General features: G+C 42.1%; 1 protein-coding gene across 1 annotated transcript in view; it reads right to left on the bottom strand.

Annotated features, from left to right (window-relative positions):
* The window catches only part of LOC129105829 (membrane-associated guanylate kinase, WW and PDZ domain-containing protein 3), a 124,861-nt gene that overhangs the window by 6,597 nt on the left and 99,066 nt on the right, over window positions 1-19,198 (bottom strand). Inside the window, exons 6-18 of the mRNA XM_054617036.1 lie at window positions 17,311-17,390; window positions 16,432-16,489; window positions 15,182-15,288; window positions 9,109-9,300; window positions 7,622-8,269; window positions 6,848-6,889; window positions 5,027-5,058; window positions 4,162-4,327; window positions 3,955-4,049; window positions 3,599-3,806; window positions 2,072-2,254; window positions 1,028-1,213; window positions 517-613 (exon numbers count right to left, since the gene is read on the bottom strand). Coding sequence (XP_054473011.1) covers window positions 517-613; window positions 1,028-1,213; window positions 2,072-2,254; window positions 3,599-3,806; window positions 3,955-4,049; window positions 4,162-4,327; window positions 5,027-5,058; window positions 6,848-6,889; window positions 7,622-8,269; window positions 9,109-9,300; window positions 15,182-15,288; window positions 16,432-16,489; window positions 17,311-17,390 — 2,094 coding nt within the window. The remainder of the gene's footprint in view (window positions 1-516; window positions 614-1,027; window positions 1,214-2,071; window positions 2,255-3,598; window positions 3,807-3,954; window positions 4,050-4,161; window positions 4,328-5,026; window positions 5,059-6,847; window positions 6,890-7,621; window positions 8,270-9,108; window positions 9,301-15,181; window positions 15,289-16,431; window positions 16,490-17,310; window positions 17,391-19,198) is intronic.

Genomic DNA, 19,198 nt, shown 5'->3' with positions numbered 1-19,198 from the left:
GTTGAGAGACATTATCTCTAGTCGTTTGCTCTGAGGGCAACCCTCCCTCCGCCACATACACACACTTTATTTCATGTTATGTCGAATAAAAGAGGATCATTTTTTTTTTGTGGCTTCATAAGAATTAGTTGTGGCAAATAACATTCTATTAATATTACCATAACCATAACCATTTATTTTCAATTTTAGAGGAGGTTCTAGTTGCAATTCCTTTCGGTGAACACCCTCCTCAGGGCATAAGAGGGGTTGCGAGTTTTAAGTCAGCACCAGCAGTGAAGAAGGAGAAGTTGGCCGTTCCAATTTTCGAAATAAAAACATAAAGGCAGCACAGTAGTTTTCTCAGTACGTTCAAAAATTGACTTTCTTTCATTTCATTGCAATGGGTGGGTTGGTTAATGTAGTCACAGTTTAGTTAGTTAGAGTTGAAATCGACTGTTACAAAAGCTGTTTTCCTCTAATGACTAAAATCTTTGTTTTCTTTTTATGCCATCCTTTGGAGTGAGAGTAGATTCTTACCGTTCATCCTGCAGCGTGGACCTTTGTCCGACGGCTCTGTGCTGGAGAGCTGGACTCTGTTTAGCTGAACTGGCTCCAGATGGAGGGCCCTTGTATTCTAAAAGGAATTTTGACATTAGGGCGATCAGTGTTAAAAATGATAATACAGTATATAGAATCCTTCTGCAACATATTCATTTTAAGCTAAAGAAAAGTTCATCATTTAATTATCTAAGAGGAATCATGAGACTTAGATTATGCACTAGCATTAAAGTGATGTCGTTTCTTAATTTATTTTAATTCACTCAATCCTTTCAGAGGAACAAGGGCCAACTTTTTCAATTTTGGAATACCTCAATTAAGAACTAAATTCTTAATACTGATACTAAAATATTCATATCTTTTTTTATGTTGATTGGTTTGATGGCTGCAAAACTAATTTCCCCCTTGCAGACAATTAAGTTTAAAAATGGAATTGGACCGACTTGATCACAGGACCAACATACCCCTATAATAACCCAGAGACACTCACCGTCCTCAGGAACCACAGTGAGGGTGACAACACTGCCGGCTTCCTTGATGAGCTGCACAATGTCGTTGTGAGAGAGCTCAATGATGGAGCGCCCGTTGACCGCCGAGATACGATCTCCGACGTGCAGCAGGCCGCAGCGGTCGGTTGGGCTGCCGTCAATGATACGGCCAATTTTGTGAGGAATAACTGAAATGAGGTAGATATGAAGTGAAAAATGAAACATAGAGACACAGATAGAGTGGGCGTTGAGAAAAAAACCTTGAAATGTATCTAGAAAGCCAACATAATGGTAGACTCCGCAGCTTTGTTCTGGTTTAACTAAAATCTGTTTAATGTCTTCAAGAATATGTATAAGCTAAAAAACAAACAAACACATCAATGTTGGATTATAACAAAAAATACAAAGCAGCTAACAGAAACCCTGGTGAGTCACATTCTTCTTCTTTACCAATATTAAGCATCTTCATATAACTGTCTAGTTTAAACCAAACTGCTACAAACTGTTTTATATTATTTCTTGACGACAGGAAATTAAGGTCTGAATGAGTCTTTCTGTGGCTCAATCAGAGGATCAGCGGTTCCATCCCCGGCTTTGTAAGTTCATATCGATTTGTCCTTGGGCAACACACTTAAAACTTAAATTGCTCCCCCAGCAGTGAATGAATGGGTATGAATGGTTAGATAGTCCGTTATTATACCATATTATGGTAGCTCCTGCCATCAGTGAATGGGTGTAAATGGGTGACTGACATGTAGTGTAAAAGGGCTCGAGTGGTTGGAAGGCTGTACAATTACAAGTCCATTTACCATTACCATTGACTTTCTCCTATTGTCTTTGATGTGTATTTACTGCTGCATTTTCTTAATGATTTTATGAAAAATGAAGTTATTGTGGTCTCATCCACTTTGCACAAGTAAACCTTGAAGAAGGACCAAAATCATAAAAAAAAATAAAATAAATAGAATTTGCTCATAAAGAAAATCTGTGCTCAGAAAGGAAAATCTTAAATTATTGATGTAGAATTTAAAAGACCAGACTCTCACCTCCGTACGGCGGTTTACTCTTGGAGGTGAGGATGACGAAGCCAAAGCCCTCGGAGTCTTTGCGGTGGAGCGTGATGTCAAAAGACTCGTGGTCCAGAGCGCTGGGCATCGGCAGGCGAGGTAGCTTGGGAGAACCGTTCACCAGCACTGGAGCCATTTCCAGAGCCTCTTCCTCAGTGGCATCTGAAATAAACGGACACAGATGCAAATACATTTCTGTTTTTGGTGCAACTGTGTTTGTATTTGTGTGTGTGTGTGTGTGGGTGTGTGCATTCCTGAGGGGTTTTAAAAAAGCCTTTTGGAGCATAAAGTGTGTTCACGTAAGAAAAAAAATATGCAAATAAATGTGTCTTCTAACTGAATAGTATAAACAATGTCACAGTGCAGCAGTGTGATCTACAGATTGTGGATGTTGAAAGTGGTTGCCATTGGCTACCGGTGAGCATGTTGGTGGAGAGATAACTACTCAAACATCTGTGCAAGGCCTCTATTCCCTCAATCCATAACTGAGGCTCTGATACAAACAAACAGCATGTCCAGTAATCAAATAGTTTCTCTGTATTTAATCCACTGAATAACTATATATTGCACATAAATCTATAAATAACCATCAAACGGCTGTTTTTACTGTCAACATACAAAATGCATCACTTCTTGTGGGCCTTCTTTTTTCAGATTTCTTTCTCAGGAAAGCCCAACGAGACATTTGGTGTTTAGAGCAATAACAAATTTTATAATCTAGAGAGATTGTAGGATTGTTCGTTGTTTATTTATTCAAAAAAACAGCAAAACAATGCTTTTGTATTAATAAATATGGATATAAAAAGGGAAAATTCACTCATTTTCAACCATATCTATCTCTCTGGGAGCAGCTGCAAAATCAGTTATTCTTCCTTCCCCCGAGTGATGTGACAGAGAGGTCGTTGGAGGACAGGAGGACCTACAGAGTGCTACTTTAGCTTTAGTAGCTGCGGGGCGCAATGCCATTCAAAAACATCTTTGTTCTCTTTGCTTGGATGGCAAATGTCTCCAATAGCAGAAATGGCATCCCAAAATATGAGCGATTTATTATGTTTTACTTCACATCTAACTCTGTGAATTAAGGATTTATTTTGACCAAACCAGAGTTTCTGATTGTTGGAACAGTTTGAATGAAGTGTGTTTTGCGATGAGCTAAAAAAGGCAATTAACCCTGTCTTAGTTTGGTGAAATATTGAAACTTGAATCCAGAAGGTGTACGCTTGTATTTTTCTGTTACGGTGTAAAAATATTTCCTATTTTTTCTTTTTTTTAAATTGAGCAAACTCCCCGCTCGATGCGCAATGCATCCTGGTACATGGAGGCAAAGCAATCACAGCTCTGCAGAATAGAGATCAGCTTTATCAGCCATTATATCACACACTTAGAAATGTATTTCTTCAACTGACATTTACCATCAGCACTGACTGGATATCCACATTTTCATTTTAAGGAGCATCAAATAAAATGTTTTAACTGTGTCAGGTGCTGTTTCTGCTTGTTGCTCACCTCTGTAGATGACCTTCCTGCGTATAGTCAACATGACTTGGCCGTTACGGGCAGCGTTGGTCATCAGATCCAGCACCTGCTTGTGCGAACGACCTTTAACCATCACGCCATCGATGCCGATGAGCTCATCTCCAGCTCTCAGGCGGCCGTCTTTCTCTGCCGCTCCGTTGGGCACGATGGCCCCAATGTACACCTGGGGGAAAACATTCTGATAGAGGGTTAGTATGAGGCTGAACTGGCCCTAGGAGAAATAGATCATTTAATATTTATTACGCATGTGAAATGAACACTTCATCTTTCCGTGATAGAGATTAAAACACGTAAAATATGCATACAGGAGAGTTCTATCTACTTACTGGCTGTTGTGGACCTTCTCCTCCCAGAACACGGAAGCCAAATCCTGTCTCAATGTCTCTCTTTAGAAAAACATCTATGTCTTTGGTGTGAGGCTCTGTGGATGAGTGATACTGGGTGAGGGATCACGGATTCAAATTGACCTTGATTTAAAGTAAAAAAAACAACAACTTCTGAGAACATCTGGTGGCGTGTTTGTCTTCACTTACGTCTGCTGTCCAGCAGGGCTTTGGACTTCAGGTACATCTCCGTGGCATCTCGTTTGGGGGAGTCGGCAGAGCGCAGGGTGCTCGTGTTGGAGTGGTAAGGCAGGGCCTGGGGGGCGGAGTCTATCAAAGCGTCCAAAGTCTCTGTACTGGCCGTCATTTCCTGTCTCTGAAGAGAAATACATGTGTCGTCAGCGCTCACATTTCTTTAAGTATCGCTGTTTTTGAACATGCCAATTTTCAGATTTGCATACGACCGCACATCCTTTGGTTTTTCACCTATGAAGGACATCACACGCTTTATTGATAGTCTCTACAGCTCATTATCCCAGACTGACTGGGTGGCTGAGCATGGGATTGTAATAGATTATCAGAAGCAGCAAAGGTCACTTCACTGGCTCTTCCTTCAACATAGGCTGTTTCACTTCAACATCCCTTCAATTGTTTTGAAGGCTAAGCGATGAGATTTTAATGTAATTTAAAATCCACTGGAGAAATTACAGATTTCCCTGCAGCAGGACTATTGAGGCAGAAAGGGCAACTTCTTTATCTAAAAACTGTTGTATTAATAATACCACCATATCTAAAGAGGCTCATCCATGCTTCATTACCATCGCAATCCCCTGACAATAGCCCTAAGAATACGAATACTGAAAGGAAGTAATTAAGACCGTTTTTTCAGAGCAAACAAAAGGAGGCGCCCAGAAACACAATCAATATTCAAATGTATTGCTATCATTTAATTCGATGCAACAGAGGCTTTTGCTGGTTAAGCTGAAGGACAAAAAGCTTTGCAATTAAATTGCGGGATAAGTCCCCGGGGGGAAACAATAGTGGGGAAATAAGAAAAAGATATGTTTTTACTCACAGGCTTTAGACTCTTCACAGGGGATGTTTGACCTATGGAGAGACACAGAAAGACAACAGGAATGTGGTGAGAAAATGCTATATATAGATATATAAAGATATGATTTGGAACGACAACAATCACTGAAGCGCCGTCCACCAGATGGCACTGGCTCTCTGACTGAGAAGCAGCATTAAGACTAAACCAGTGAGCTGCTCTAAACTCGAGAGGTGTGTACTCGCTAAAGAATGCTCCATTAGGGAACATGCATCCATGTGCGATTAAAGATACATCGGGAATATAAAGGTAGTACATGTGCTGGAGTGCTCACTACATAGTGGAAGCCCACTGCGGGGGATAAGGAAGCGGGTGAGTGCACTAGAGATTCATGCATATAATTCAATGAGCGATAATTCTCTCCCCCTCTCCCTCTCTTTCTCTCTCTGTTTTGTTGTACAGTACACCCACACGTTCCATCTCTAGTGCTCAGATTGTTCCCTACAGATCATCTCTTACAGCCCCCCCCCCCCCCACCCCAACGACCCCCTCTCCTCCTCCTCCTCCTCCTCCCCATCAACTCCCCGCATTAACTGGATTAACAAACACTCCTCTGGAGCCTGCAGCCCTGTGGGGCCGGACCAACACTTGGCTTGATGAGGGGGTTAATGGAGCCATGATGCAAAAAAAAAGGGGGGAAGAGACGCAGCGGCATTTTTCCGCTCCACTGCGTAAATTCCCAATCCAACATCAGAGCCATCAAAGGCGTAGAGTACGATATGCACACACCTGAAACACAGCCACTCTTTAACTGCCATCCTTAAGCTAAGCTCTGCTCTTCTTCTTCCCAGTGATGCCCACCACACACACACACACACACACACACACACACACACACACACACACACACACACACACACACACACACACACACACACACACACACACACACACACACACACACACACACACACACACACACACACACACACACATACACACAGGGATCCTCTTCCAAGCCAAAGGCCATTGTCTAATGAGGGTTAAAGCTGGCATTATCTCTGCGGTTGGGAAATCTGGGTGAAGCTGAGCCCGGCTCTGCTTTTTTTTTTGACGGTGGGGTCGTGCAGTGCATCGGTGGAGTAGGGACATGGTGATGGTGGCACAGCAGAGAGGGTGAGTGGGTGTTTGGGAGAGGAGAGAGGAGGGTTGGGGGGCGCGGACATGGGGTGGAGGCCCCTCGGGACTTTTCCCTCTACAGACATTTAGCCATGGCTCTTTAAAAGGAGGCCATGGATAAAGAGGCTTGTAGAAGTCCCCTACGCTCCGACGATGATCAAAGCCAATCCGGGGTTCATCGATTTACGCAGTGAATCCTCGGGGGCGGGTGGAGATGATGTAGGAGACATTTGAAGGGTGCCTACCCTCCTCCCTTCTCTCCTTTTGGAAATCAAGCACAGCCCCACGCTTATGTAATTCCCGCTCTCAGACTTGTAACAGACTGCGTAACGCCTCGATGGGAGTCGTCATAAACAGAGGCCGGGTTGAGTGGAGGCACACAGGAGGAATGCTCAAAGAAAAGCTCGAGACATTCAGTTTTTAAACAAAAGCGAAGACGCTGCAGAGTGATGGCAAGAAAATAGAGCTCAGTCGGATGGAGTCTGGTCATTGAATGCATCAGCTACAGGAGGTGCAGGTGGATCCATTCAGCTAACAAACAAAAGGCAGCAGTCTCTGTTGCGGTGACCTACAGACCGCAGACACAGTGGCATCACCCAGGTATTTACAGAATAACATTGTGTGGTCAGTCAGTGCCCCCCCCAACAAGCCACAACACCACCTCACCTCCCGTCAGTATCAGCACGCTGACTTCCCCTCCCATGGGCACTGTTGAAGTTGCAATGACAGCAGCAGCAAATGACGTCGCTCACAAGAGGGCATTAAAGCATGAGAATGAATGATGGATGGATAGAATGAAAGGAGGAAGAATAATGCAGCATTTCCAGTGAATGGTACAGCACAGCTCTACTCAATTTGACTCACTCTTTTTTGGGTTTCCATTCGGATAAAGCCTGGTTCTTTTTGGGGGGTACCACGTCTATCGATGTTCCATTCGTGCTGAGCCTAAACTAGACTAACCCTGACCCTAATCTTTTGTCAGAGAGGATCGTCACTAGAGCAGTGACTTGCGGGTTGTACAAAACCGCCATTTTTAAATAGCCAAGCTACTGTTAATGGCCACCATAATTTGTTTATTCACTCGCCTTAGATTATCTAAAGTGGCAGCTCTCAAAGTGCAGATGTGTCTTTATACGGTTGCCAATGAAAAGGATTCAGAAAGCGTTGCGTTGAAAATGACGTGAATGCAATTTCAAGTGCTGTCGCTATGGCGATCGACTTGGAATCCCACCTACAACGGGTACTATCTGCAGTGGCAAATGAATAAGGGGAACCAGGACCAGGTACCAAAACTGAGGCAAGTCAAGCTGAACCATGCAGTGGAGATGAGGCATAAGAAACACAGGCAGACAGAGAAACATCAACACGGGTCAACAACCATTCAGTCAGCCAGATAATCAGGTAGATAGCTAGACGGACGGATGACAAACAGTCTCTCACCTCCTCGCAGCACTAGCACGTTGACCTCGCTGCCCACTGGCAAGTCTTTGAGAATGTCCACCACTTGGGCGTGACTCAGCGTTTGGACATTTTGCCTGTTGATCTCCTTGATGACATCTCCTTTCTGCAGGCCACGGCACCACTGGGCGTCCAGGATCATCTTCACCTTCTGACCCAGTGGGCAGTCAGCAATGGCGAACCCGAATCCCCCGGGCCCCTTGACCAGCGGCACGCTCACCAGCTCCGGCTGCAGCATCCCCGCAGCCAGCTCAGCCTGCTCCCCTTGCCTCCCGTTGGGCAAGGCCGCCACGACGGGCCGGCCGATGGCATCCGTGGTGACGTAGTGGAGCTCCTGGGAGGAGCCGTGGAGGACGTCGCCTTTCACGAGCAGCGGCTGCCCGTTGATGAGGGGCACGGCGGTCACCACCTCACCGCCGTGGAGGGCCTGCTGGGGCTGGGTGGCCGGTGGGGGAGGAGGAGGCGGGAGAGGGTCGTCGCTGCTTAGATCCACATCTGGAGGGAGCGGGTAGCCACGGCAGAGGACCATGTCCACATACTGGTTGATGTGGATGGATTGGAACATCTGCACCACCTCTGGATGGGTTTTGCCCAGCACAGACAACCCGTTAATCTCAACGATGACATCACCTACAACAGAAAAGACAGAAATTGGCCTTGGCTATTCTATTCTGGTATTTCATCTAGACATGAGTTCTCTACAAGTCTTTGAAATAAGCACCTTTGTCAGATGGATCTTTCTTCTAAAATGTCCCTTTCCTCTTCGCTGCTCTTATTCTCTACTCTCATATTTTCATTTTGGCAGCGCCAGGTAATTCTTCGTTTTACTTTTATCCTTTTATTCCTCCGGTCTACCATCACTTTATTCCTGTCCCTCCTTCACACGCTCCATTGCTGAACAGACCTGAACAGCACTCTCTGCCACAACTACACGGCCGAGACAGGGGTGTAGATTTCCATCAAAACACACCATTGTAACCATCACACACACACACACACACACACACACACACACACACACACACACACACACACACACACACACACACACACACACACACACACACACACACACAGAGACAGAGCTCACAGCTGTTGATTTACTTAGGCAGCCGCAAGGCAATGGAAAGATCAGAAACTAAACAACAAAGCCATCACATGGCTTCATACCCAACCTTACAAAACTACACCCTCGACAGAGCTAGAGTTGTTGTTATTACCTTGCTGAACTCATGGGACAGTGTTCGGCTAAGTGAACACTACAGGGGTAAAATGAATACCTCCAGGTGCATGCTGGTAGCACAGCTGGTTTTTTGTAATACTGCAGAAATTAGAAGCTATTAACTCATAAATCTTCCAGCCGGCTAAATGAGACTTTAGTGTTGATTTGAACAGGAATGCCCCTTTATTGAGTGTGGGCATCTGCAGAGGTTTTTTTTTTTTTTTTTTTTTTTTTTTTTTTTGCTCACCGGACGCCATCTTGTTGTCGTGGGCGGCAGGGCCGTCGCCAAGCACGTTTTTCACCTGCAGGAACTCGTCAGTGCGGTCGCCGCCGATGATGGTGAATCCAAATCCCTGGGCGCTCTTCTTCAGCGCCGTGTGGTACAACTCACCCTGCAGCTCGCTGGGGTCGGAGGTGAAGGCGAACGCACCTCCCTTACCTGCAAACAAAGCGTAAAGCATGTATGTGTGTAATGTGAGTGAATGACACACTTCATTAAAACACAAGTGAAATCTCTGAACAGAGCTCGACATCAAATGCAGCAACACAGGTTTAATAGATTCATATCCCTCTTGAAATCCATCCACGTCTGCATTGAACGTAGATGACACGCATTATGAGCCGAGGATCAACATAGCAATTAGCCATTTCCAATTTACGAGATGATGTACATGCCTAAACTAGATAAACCCATCACCAGAGACCTATTTATGCAACTCTGCAGAGAGGAGCACAAAGAGACGGATAACATGACATACAATGTTAGCTTTAGATGCTAATTGACTTAGTTTTTATGTCCTTCCTGTTATTACAAAACTATGGAGCAGAAGAGTGATATAACACCCCGTTTTAGCGCAGTGTCCTCTCTTATCCCCTTCCTGCTGTGGTCAGTGGCTCAGAAAAAAGGGGAGTTTTGTCAGTGTGGACTTTTTATAACTTGAGTAAGGAACAACTTAAGGTCAGTGGCAACATCAATATGGACCAGCAGCTCGGCTGTGACATACGCTGCACACGAGATAACCGACTGTCAGGGTCACACTGAATTAAACTGAGCAGCGTCCCTATCTGGCGTTACTGTGGTATCAGCACTTTAGATCATGGACACACCATTTTTCCCCCCGCTGCCTGATGGCCTCCCTCTGGCCTGGACCGCGTTATAGCTTCAAAAACACTAAAGCTGTGGCCAGCTGGTGACAAATGATGCTCATTCCAGCGGCTGTGCTGTATATTGACAGAATCCGATGTGGCGGTCTGTCTCTGGGATGCTAGAAATTTATATCATTATAGCTTTAGAAATGGGCCATCACTTTTCTTTTTTTTAAGAAGCGGTTTCTTTAAATCTAAAGTTGAATGAAATGCAGCAAAACGACCCCATAACTGAAAGACAAATAGGCAGTAAACAAAGTACTTAATACTTGATTCTTTTTTATAAAATATTACGTTTACACTTTATGTGACACCCTCCTCTACAATATATTATAAACATACTTATAATGCATTACAATCTGCTTAAAGCAATGTATAATTAAAGTTGTAACCACTCATAGTATTGTCATTCCTATGGTTTTAATATTTTATCATGTTTCTATAATTTCTCCTTTAATTTATAATCACTGTTGTAATTCATTATGTTGTGACTATATGTTACCTAAGTGGTCATTGTTAGTGTACTTGTGTAAAGATTGAATTTAATTTATGCAAGAACAACATACAAAACAGTGTAAAGACGTTTTTTCATTTTACTTAAAGCATGCTTAAAAATATTGACCATGTAAGTTATTATAAAACATGTTGCAATGTGTTATGGTTATTGAGTATAGTGTTATGAGTATTCATGAGTGCTTACAAATATAATTATACAGTGCTATTCACAGTTTATAATGCATTATAAGTATGTTTATAATCCGTCATCGGGGTCATGTGTGCCAACAATAACAATAAATGTATCTAAATATAAAAAGGAAATTAAAAGAATGGTCCATGTGAATAAAGCAATGAGATTAATCATGAAATGGACGCAGCCCAAAAAATAATTTCACTGTCCATGCTCGTTACAGATGTGGTCAGACTATTATCTCAATAACAGTTTATGAACACATTTACCAAACATGGTCTTATTCGATGTTTTTGTCATTTCCAACAAATCTGATCAAAAGACCACAACCAACAATTGTTCAATAATTCCTACTGAAGATTGAAATCTGTTAAAAAAATGACATAGTTTCATCTATTAAAGGGGCTAAAACAAACAGCTGCTTGCTCAAACAGCAGTAAATAGTGAATCTGCTGAGGACTTTTTTCAACCACAATTGTTGCATTAGTGAGTATTAATGCCATTAGGCTGCTGGTTGTGGGTTTAACTCAACATAATCTAGACTGTCTGTGTTCATGACAATGAAGGAAGATGTCACCTAGAGTTTAACGTTTACTGGTGGAGGAATAAGTGTTATCAGGCTGGGGAAACACAGACAACACATGATAGGATCAATTCACTGTTGTTTTGGTCTTTAAATGGCATTTCTTGACAATAATAAAGGGATAGAATGTGTGATGCATTTGTATGCCTCACCTGAAAACTACTGCTCTGTTTATGTAAATATATAGCTTCAAATCTACCTCCAATTCTACCCCTTTATCTCTCTCTGTCACACATGGTGGTTGGACAGCGACTGTGCCAATTCAGATACATCATTTTCCCAGTGTTCTAGTTTGGCTGGAAAAGTAGCAACGGCAGCAACCCTCTCATTTCCTTCAGTTTTAAAAAACGCTCTGCAACTTTCAGAGCAGCGTGTGCGAGGAATTTAAACAAAGGCACTCTCGCACTATCAACTGTCATAAACATCCAGCGCACACACAAACGGCTGTTTGCGAGTGCAACTTATCACTGGCAGTGTGGACTCCAGATGTCCACGCTGTCACATGGATCAAGCAAAGCTCATTTACATAATCACATTCAAATTGCTTCATCAACTCAACATGGGATGTTTTTCTGCTTCTTCCCACCAGCAGGCCTCTGAAATAACCGTTTTGAACTGCACGTTTGTGTGTGTGGAGAAAACAGATAGAGGGTAATGTAGGGAGAATGAGACAGAAGGAGGAAGTGAGAGTGGCGTGTGCGAGCCTGTACTCGTGTGGGAGAGTCCAACAAAGGTCTCCGTGCCAATGTTTGTGGGCAGACTTTGAAAGCCGGAGGAAGACAAAGCCATCAGATCCAGCGCATCAAACAGCCATGGTTTTTGATTTTCCCGTGTGTGACTCAATTGCGTAGTAAATCCCCGGAGACATTATTCAGCATAATTGGGAAGACATCTTTCTTACTACATCAATGGAGACGCAGCGGTTGCTGTTTTTTTTTTCTCCGAGAATGCACCTTGAAACATGAGAATTTAAAAGCAACTGCTGTCGCAAGGCCAAGATTTGACTAACAGGGAGAGAACCACACAATGGAGACAACCAATCAGAACAAAGCAACACATGTGGGCACAACGCCTGTTGTGTTAGCTCGCTGAGAAAACACCACAGTATAGTCTCCCTTGTTGGTTGAGCTGCAGCAACACCTCATATATTATGGACATTAATATTCAAGAGATAAATAATTCTCCATGAAATTAAAATGATACTAGGCAACTTGTGATAAAAAAGGGCATTTTGGAATAAAAATACAAGTCAAGTAAACACTTTCTTGTGAAAATAAGAATGTGTCTATTGCATTCTGTCCATCCTGGGAGAAGGATCCCTCCTCTGTCGTTCTCCCAGAGGTTTCTTCCTTTTTTCTCCCTGTTAAAGGGGTTTTTAGGGGAGTTTTTCCTGTGCCGATGTGAGGGAAGGACAGAGGATGTCGCATGTGTACAGATTATAAAGCCCTCTGAGGCAAATTTGTAATTCTGGGTTATACAAAATAAACTGAATTGAATTGAATTAAATAACATTTAATAAATGATTTGAGAATTAATCATTTATTCATTTATTTCACAGCATGTATTCAGTTATATAATCGTAGTAATTTCCCTGATTACAAAAAAACTCCCTAGACATATCCATCTTGGAAAACTGTAAAAATCAGAGCTGCAGCCTGAGGTGTAACCGTCGACTGTTTCATCATAGCACCAGTCTGACAGCTCACTAGGTTGTGTAATCGGTAATCAGGGGCGCGATGGCGGTTTCCTCAGTCCCCACACACCTGTGCAGAGAAATGTCTGATTACGCGTGGCCTCTCTGACGTGCTGTTCCACCAGCTGTCGGCACATTCACCGCTAAAAGCTGGCCTCCTCCCCTGCATTCCCACCCGTACTCCCTAAAACCCCGTCCAGCGCTGCGAGCCCGATTATCTCCACGGCTGCAGCACTGTAATCTATTATACATCCATTGTAATGAAAACAAACTTAATTCATAATGTTTATTGCAGAAGAAAAAGATGCTTGTCAACCCTAAATGACAGACCGTTACTGCAGAGCTGCCAAAAAACGATGTTTTATGAGCGGACAGGAGAATATACGGGTTTGTTTTGACAATCTATCACTGTTTGAGGCTACCTGAAGGTTTACACGTTCAGCTGACCTTGCATGAAATGACGACACTCCTCCTGCCTTCTATTCCCAGATAACACATTTGTCACGGCACGCTGACTGAGGTGAAAGGGTTGGCCTCAGTACAGAGCATTAGCCAAAGTAATTAAACTATGCGTGCATGACAAGAGAGGACTCATGTTAGACTCATGCTTACGTCCAGAGTGATTTAAAGTGAGTACAGAAATAGAATTATGTCAGTGAAAATGTTAACAGTAAAGACAAACCAACTCCGGTTGTTCTTCAATATCATAAAGTGAAATAAACTCCAGATCACAGGAATAATAGCACAATAAGGGATGAATGATCAGACAAACAGCAGGAACAAAAAGAGTCATCATTTTTCATTATCTCTGCCAGGAGATTATGTACGAGTGTGTGTGAATTTTTCTGTGTCTGTCTGTCCATGGTTAGTCTCGCCTACTGCTGGACCCATTAGACTAAAATGTTTTTGTGTCTACTCTTTGCTCAAGGACCTCTGGAGGTAACGGTGATTCACACTTTTTGAAAACATATTTTATTGACACTGTCATTGACCGCTTACTCCTCACTACTCTGGTAGGGGCCGCAAGTTATCAACAAATGGTACAGGTTCTAATCTCATTTAAACTACGGATTACAAATTGTTCCTCTCTTAATTTGCTCACTTAGATAAGACAGTTGTATGTATGTATGTATGTATGTATGTATGTATGTATGTATGTATGTATGTATGTATGTATGTATGTATGTATGTATGTATGTATGTATGTATGTATGTATGTTTGTATGTATGTATGTATGTATGTTTGTTTGTTTGTTTGTTTGTTTGTATGTATGTATGTATGTATGTATGTATGTTTGTATGTATGTATGTATGTATGTATGTATGTATGTATGTATGTATGTATGTATGTATGTATGTATGTATGTATGTATGTATGTATGTATGTATGTATGTATGTATGTATGTATGTATGTATGTATGTATGTATGTTTGTTTGTTTGTTTGTTTGTATGTATGTATGTATGTATGTATGTATGTATGTGTGTTTGTTTGTATGTTGTATGTATGTATGTATGTATGTTTGTATGTATGTATGTATGTATGTATGTATGTATGTATGTATGTATGTATGTATGTTTGTATGTATGTATGTATGTATGTGTGTTTGTTTGTCTGTTTGTATGTATGTATGTATGTATGTATGTATGTATGTATGTATGTATGTATGTATGTATGTATGTATGTATGTATGTATGTATGTATGTATGTATGTGTGTATCTATATCTAGACTAGGGGGAATATGTGGGTTGTATTCATTCAATCAAACATTACAGCACTGGTCGTTGCAGGCACCCTTCTGCAGAGATGAACTTCTGAACTCTACTGAATACACTTTTTTGTTTGTTTCAGATGACTTCACTTTTATTGGAATTTCTGGTGGAGGTTGATTTACCCGGACAGACAATGACAAGTGTAAAAGTCAGAAAGCTGGTTGACGTAATTGCAGTAATACATGTACTTGCATGTCTTCTCGACCTGAGGGAGACGTCAAAATGCAGGGTGAAAAACCTCATGCTGTTTGCAAAGGTCACGTATAGGAGCAGTAATGTGGCCTTTTCACAGGTTTACATGTGCGCAAGAATTCTGTGTGTCCTTCATTTAACTCCTCCACAGTTTTGCTGGAAGGTTTTTTTTTTTTCTCTCTCCTAACAGCCCAAATGGAGAGGAAGTTGAAGTGAGGGACAAGATTCTGCGTTGCTGTTGTTACCTTGGGAAGGTGCCACCGCGGCTTGTTGGATCGCAGCCGTTTCCTGGCTCAGCTTCTTCTTCGCCTCCAGGACCGGGTTCTCAAACTGGGTTTTCTGGTTGATGTGGCTGCAACAAAAAACAGGCTCAGATTTAAGAGACTTGCAAACACACAACACACACACACACACACACACACACACGTCTGACTTCATGAACCTACTGCTCCACAATGTTTTTGCAGTTAATTATGCATGCACCTTTCCTATGAAGGAACTGTGATTTTCTAAAACAGGGATGCTAAAGTGGCGCCGTTATAAATACATTCATAAACACAGCACACATACAGTAAATGCTGCCTTGCCTCCTCTTTATGTGGGCGAACTACTATTGGCTTTTAGCAATTTAATGTTGTAGGAAATCAACCCCCCCCCCCGAACGCCAACAACATCCTGTTCCTCTACAAACAAGGTAAACAGCCTGTTGTCCCCCTGGCATACAAAACCACAGCCATTGTATCATAGTGAGTTCATTTCAAGCTAAAAGACTGGCAGCTATAAGCTCCATCTAAACGCCATTGACTCTCCTTGTCCAAACAGTGAGCGCTGCTCTCTCTCCTGTCACTTATACCTAGGAGGGATCCTTCTGCAGTCTGAGCAATAAAACAACGAGAGTGTTCCCATTTTCTTTTCATCACAGCAGATTGCTACCTCTCCTTCCAGCCCCCTCTCGCCTCCCTCCATCTATTCTAGTTGAAAGTCTTCCCCCTCTTCTCTCTACTGCGGTTACAATGGCTGTGTTTCACTGATTTCCTGCTGGGGTGGTGGAGCACAAAAACAAAAAAAGAAGCACATTTCGCACACAGATAAATGTACAAACAATACGGAGAGAGGTATGCACGTCCTTATTACACAAACCCCGAGCAGAATGCAACGAGAGCACGATCTGAGTTGTGTTCACATACAGGTCGCTGCAATGTTCCCCGCAGAGTTTCATTTTGCCACCCACTGATAAACAACAGGGGAAATCCTGATCAGAATCTTCAACTGTTCTCCTCCCACAAGACACAACAACAAGAGCCGTGTGCTATATCGTTTTATTTTTAGACGGTATCGATTTATGCCGTTCCACTGCTAATGTACACAGTGTAATATGCACTCCTGATCCTTCTGGTGAAATTCGTTTGTGGGATAAAACAATCTGCACTGTTTGTGATGATTGCAGCTGGAGTGCTTGGAAAAATACATCCACCTATAAATCAATAAAACTTACTCGACGTAGTATGTGCCGTACTGTGGGTCGTCAATTTCCTCCCAGCCGTAAGGTAACTCTGCAAACAGAGAACAGTGTGCCGTTGTGTTATGTAGAGATGCAAATACTGGGTCATAAAGATGACAGAGTGGAAGACAGAAGAGGAAGAGGAGGCATGATGTTTAGCAGACTACATCTGTGTGTTTTAACCCATTTAAGTAGTGTATAGTACTAGTATGGTGGTGAGGTACAGCAGTGGTTACCAGTGTATTTCTTTTTTTCCCCTTGACTGGGACGCTTAGCATAAGAAAGTAGCCGTGAAAATACAATGATTTAGTGAACATTTCTGTGGTTTCAACAAGCAGGCCGGCTGGAATGGCTGATGTACGTCATGCCCTGATGAACATATCAGGCAAAGGGAGAGAAAAGAGAAAGAGATAGAGAGACAGAGAGAGAGAGAGAAAAGAGCTTTTCACGCAAGACAGAGCTTTGGAGTAGCTTTTCAGAAGCAACACACCAACTAGCGTTCTGTAAAAATCCATTAAAACGCCGTCTGGAAGGGTCCCACTCTTTCAGCAGCGGCTACTCTCTGTCTCTGCCTGCACTTAAGCCCACATTAGCATCCTGGGGATACAAAGGCAAGGCGAGGATTCCTTAAAGTAGACCCTAGCTCTAGGTAAATTAAGGCATGTGATTGTGAAAATGAGGGCTTACTCTTAGGTGACATGTCAATTCAAAGACGAAAGTTATGTAGTTTTACCCTGGTTGGTTATTTGATGAAATGTGTGAGGTGATGGATCTTGTATTGTGGGGCAGAGACAATAGAGGTATGCCCCTGTGTAAATGCATGTGCAGCAGTTAACGGATTGACTGCATGCTTGAGCACACCAGCCTACATACCTCCGTCCTCACACTTCTCAGGGGGCTTCGCCTTCTTCGCCAAGCGGGGGTCCAACCACGTGGTCGTCTTGGTATTGTGACTGCGGAGCACAAACAGCAGCCAGTAAATATCAACTATAAAGACGGCTGCTGAGGCCAATAAAAGGATGTGCAATGACAGCCGGTTCCCCCCTCCTCCGTGTGACATGATTTTGTGCACAACAGTAACTGGATTCATCAACACACATATGATCCATCGGTTTACATTCAGCTGTCACATTAACGTGTTTATGGTTAGGCGGCCTTCTCAGACGGGAGAAAAAACCCGACAAACTCGTTTACCCTCAGATGTGTTAGACAACTGGGATGTGTAATCAGGAGGAAGAGCACAATGGTCTTCTGATATCTTTAGAGACAAATGGCTTTGAGCCAAAAAAAAACACACAGGCTTGCATGTTCACACATGTTTGCATGTACACGGAGAATGCCAACACATATTGAACAACACGACTGTGAAAAAACTGCGACAGTCAAAGGGAGAATGTGTTATGCACCAATCAGCAAGTCAAATCCCTTCTATGTACAAATATACTTGGCATGAAATGTTTTTTTTGATTCCTTACTGATGTAGAATTCTGTCTACTTTCTAAACTGTCTTTATCTTTTATCTTTATCTATTTATCTTTTGGAGGATTTCGTGAAAACGTTTCAAAATTGGAAGAGCGGGTCTTATAGTGCTTACAAATATCCCCACTTTCATTTTAACTAAGTCCATTGCTAATTAGGCATTGATGATTAAATAACAACAATAAGTTTATCTTAACATTGATTATTGTTGACTATTTCGTGAGGCACAATAAGTGAGAGAAAATAAATTTGACTAGTAAAATTCCAGTAGATCAGCAGTTTTTTTTTAAAATACTCAAAGCAGCTCGTCTGGCATCAACAACCATTACACATTCAAAGTCCCTTCAATCCCCTTTCTTCCCCATTCTGAAGCTTGGTTTATATATAGATATATCTATATCTATATATATATATATATATATATATATATAGATATATATATATATATAAAAAAATAAAGGTTTAACCCTTAACCTTAACCCATATATACATATACAGTATATATACACTGTATATTGGCACAAATTACGAATTTACTCATGACTCAGTTATTGAGGCCCGTTTGTGAGATTAAGTTACGCCAATTAAAAACCACTGTGTTGTGTTTTTGGAACAATTTAAAAAATCCCTCCAAATCATGTGTTTCACTTTTATTTTATTACTATCAAAGTTTTCTATAACATAGAACACTACAGGTCAAATATACGAATATTGTTGAAGTTGCAACAAGAGAGAGTCTGTTAGTGGGAGACAGCCATGCGGTTTGAAATGTATTACATTATTACTATTTCACTGCCCAACAGGTTGCTATGATACGGATTAGAGTCTGGAGTGATGGGATATGTAATGTTTGTCTACATTCAGTCACTAATAGGTAACCAAGGTTCAAAACTGATGTTGCAACCTCACTAATTGTGGGCCTCTTTGTACTTTCACTTGGCCAACAAGTGTGACTCTTTCTTTCCCCGAACGTGTTGTTGTTGAGCTGCTATTCCTAAATCACTCAGCAAAGAGTTAATGATGTCACATGCAGATCACAAACCCATCATTACACCCAGGATCAAACATAGCCTTACTGTTCAGCTGATTACAGCACTGATTTGATACAAACAGAAACATTCATCTGTGTTTCATTATGCATGAAGCAGAGAGCAGTAAATAAAATGCTGTTTTACATCAGCTATACAAACAACACATCCATTTTTTAACATCACATCTTACAACGTACCCCTCCGCAGTGGTAAGATGACATGATTTACATAAGTTACAACACTCAAGTCGT

This window comes from Anoplopoma fimbria, chromosome 17, assembly GCF_027596085.1.
Source record: "Anoplopoma fimbria isolate UVic2021 breed Golden Eagle Sablefish chromosome 17, Afim_UVic_2022, whole genome shotgun sequence".
Lineage (NCBI taxonomy): Eukaryota > Metazoa > Chordata > Actinopteri > Perciformes > Anoplopomatidae > Anoplopoma > Anoplopoma fimbria.
This window is presented reverse-complemented; position numbering and strand designations above follow the sequence as displayed.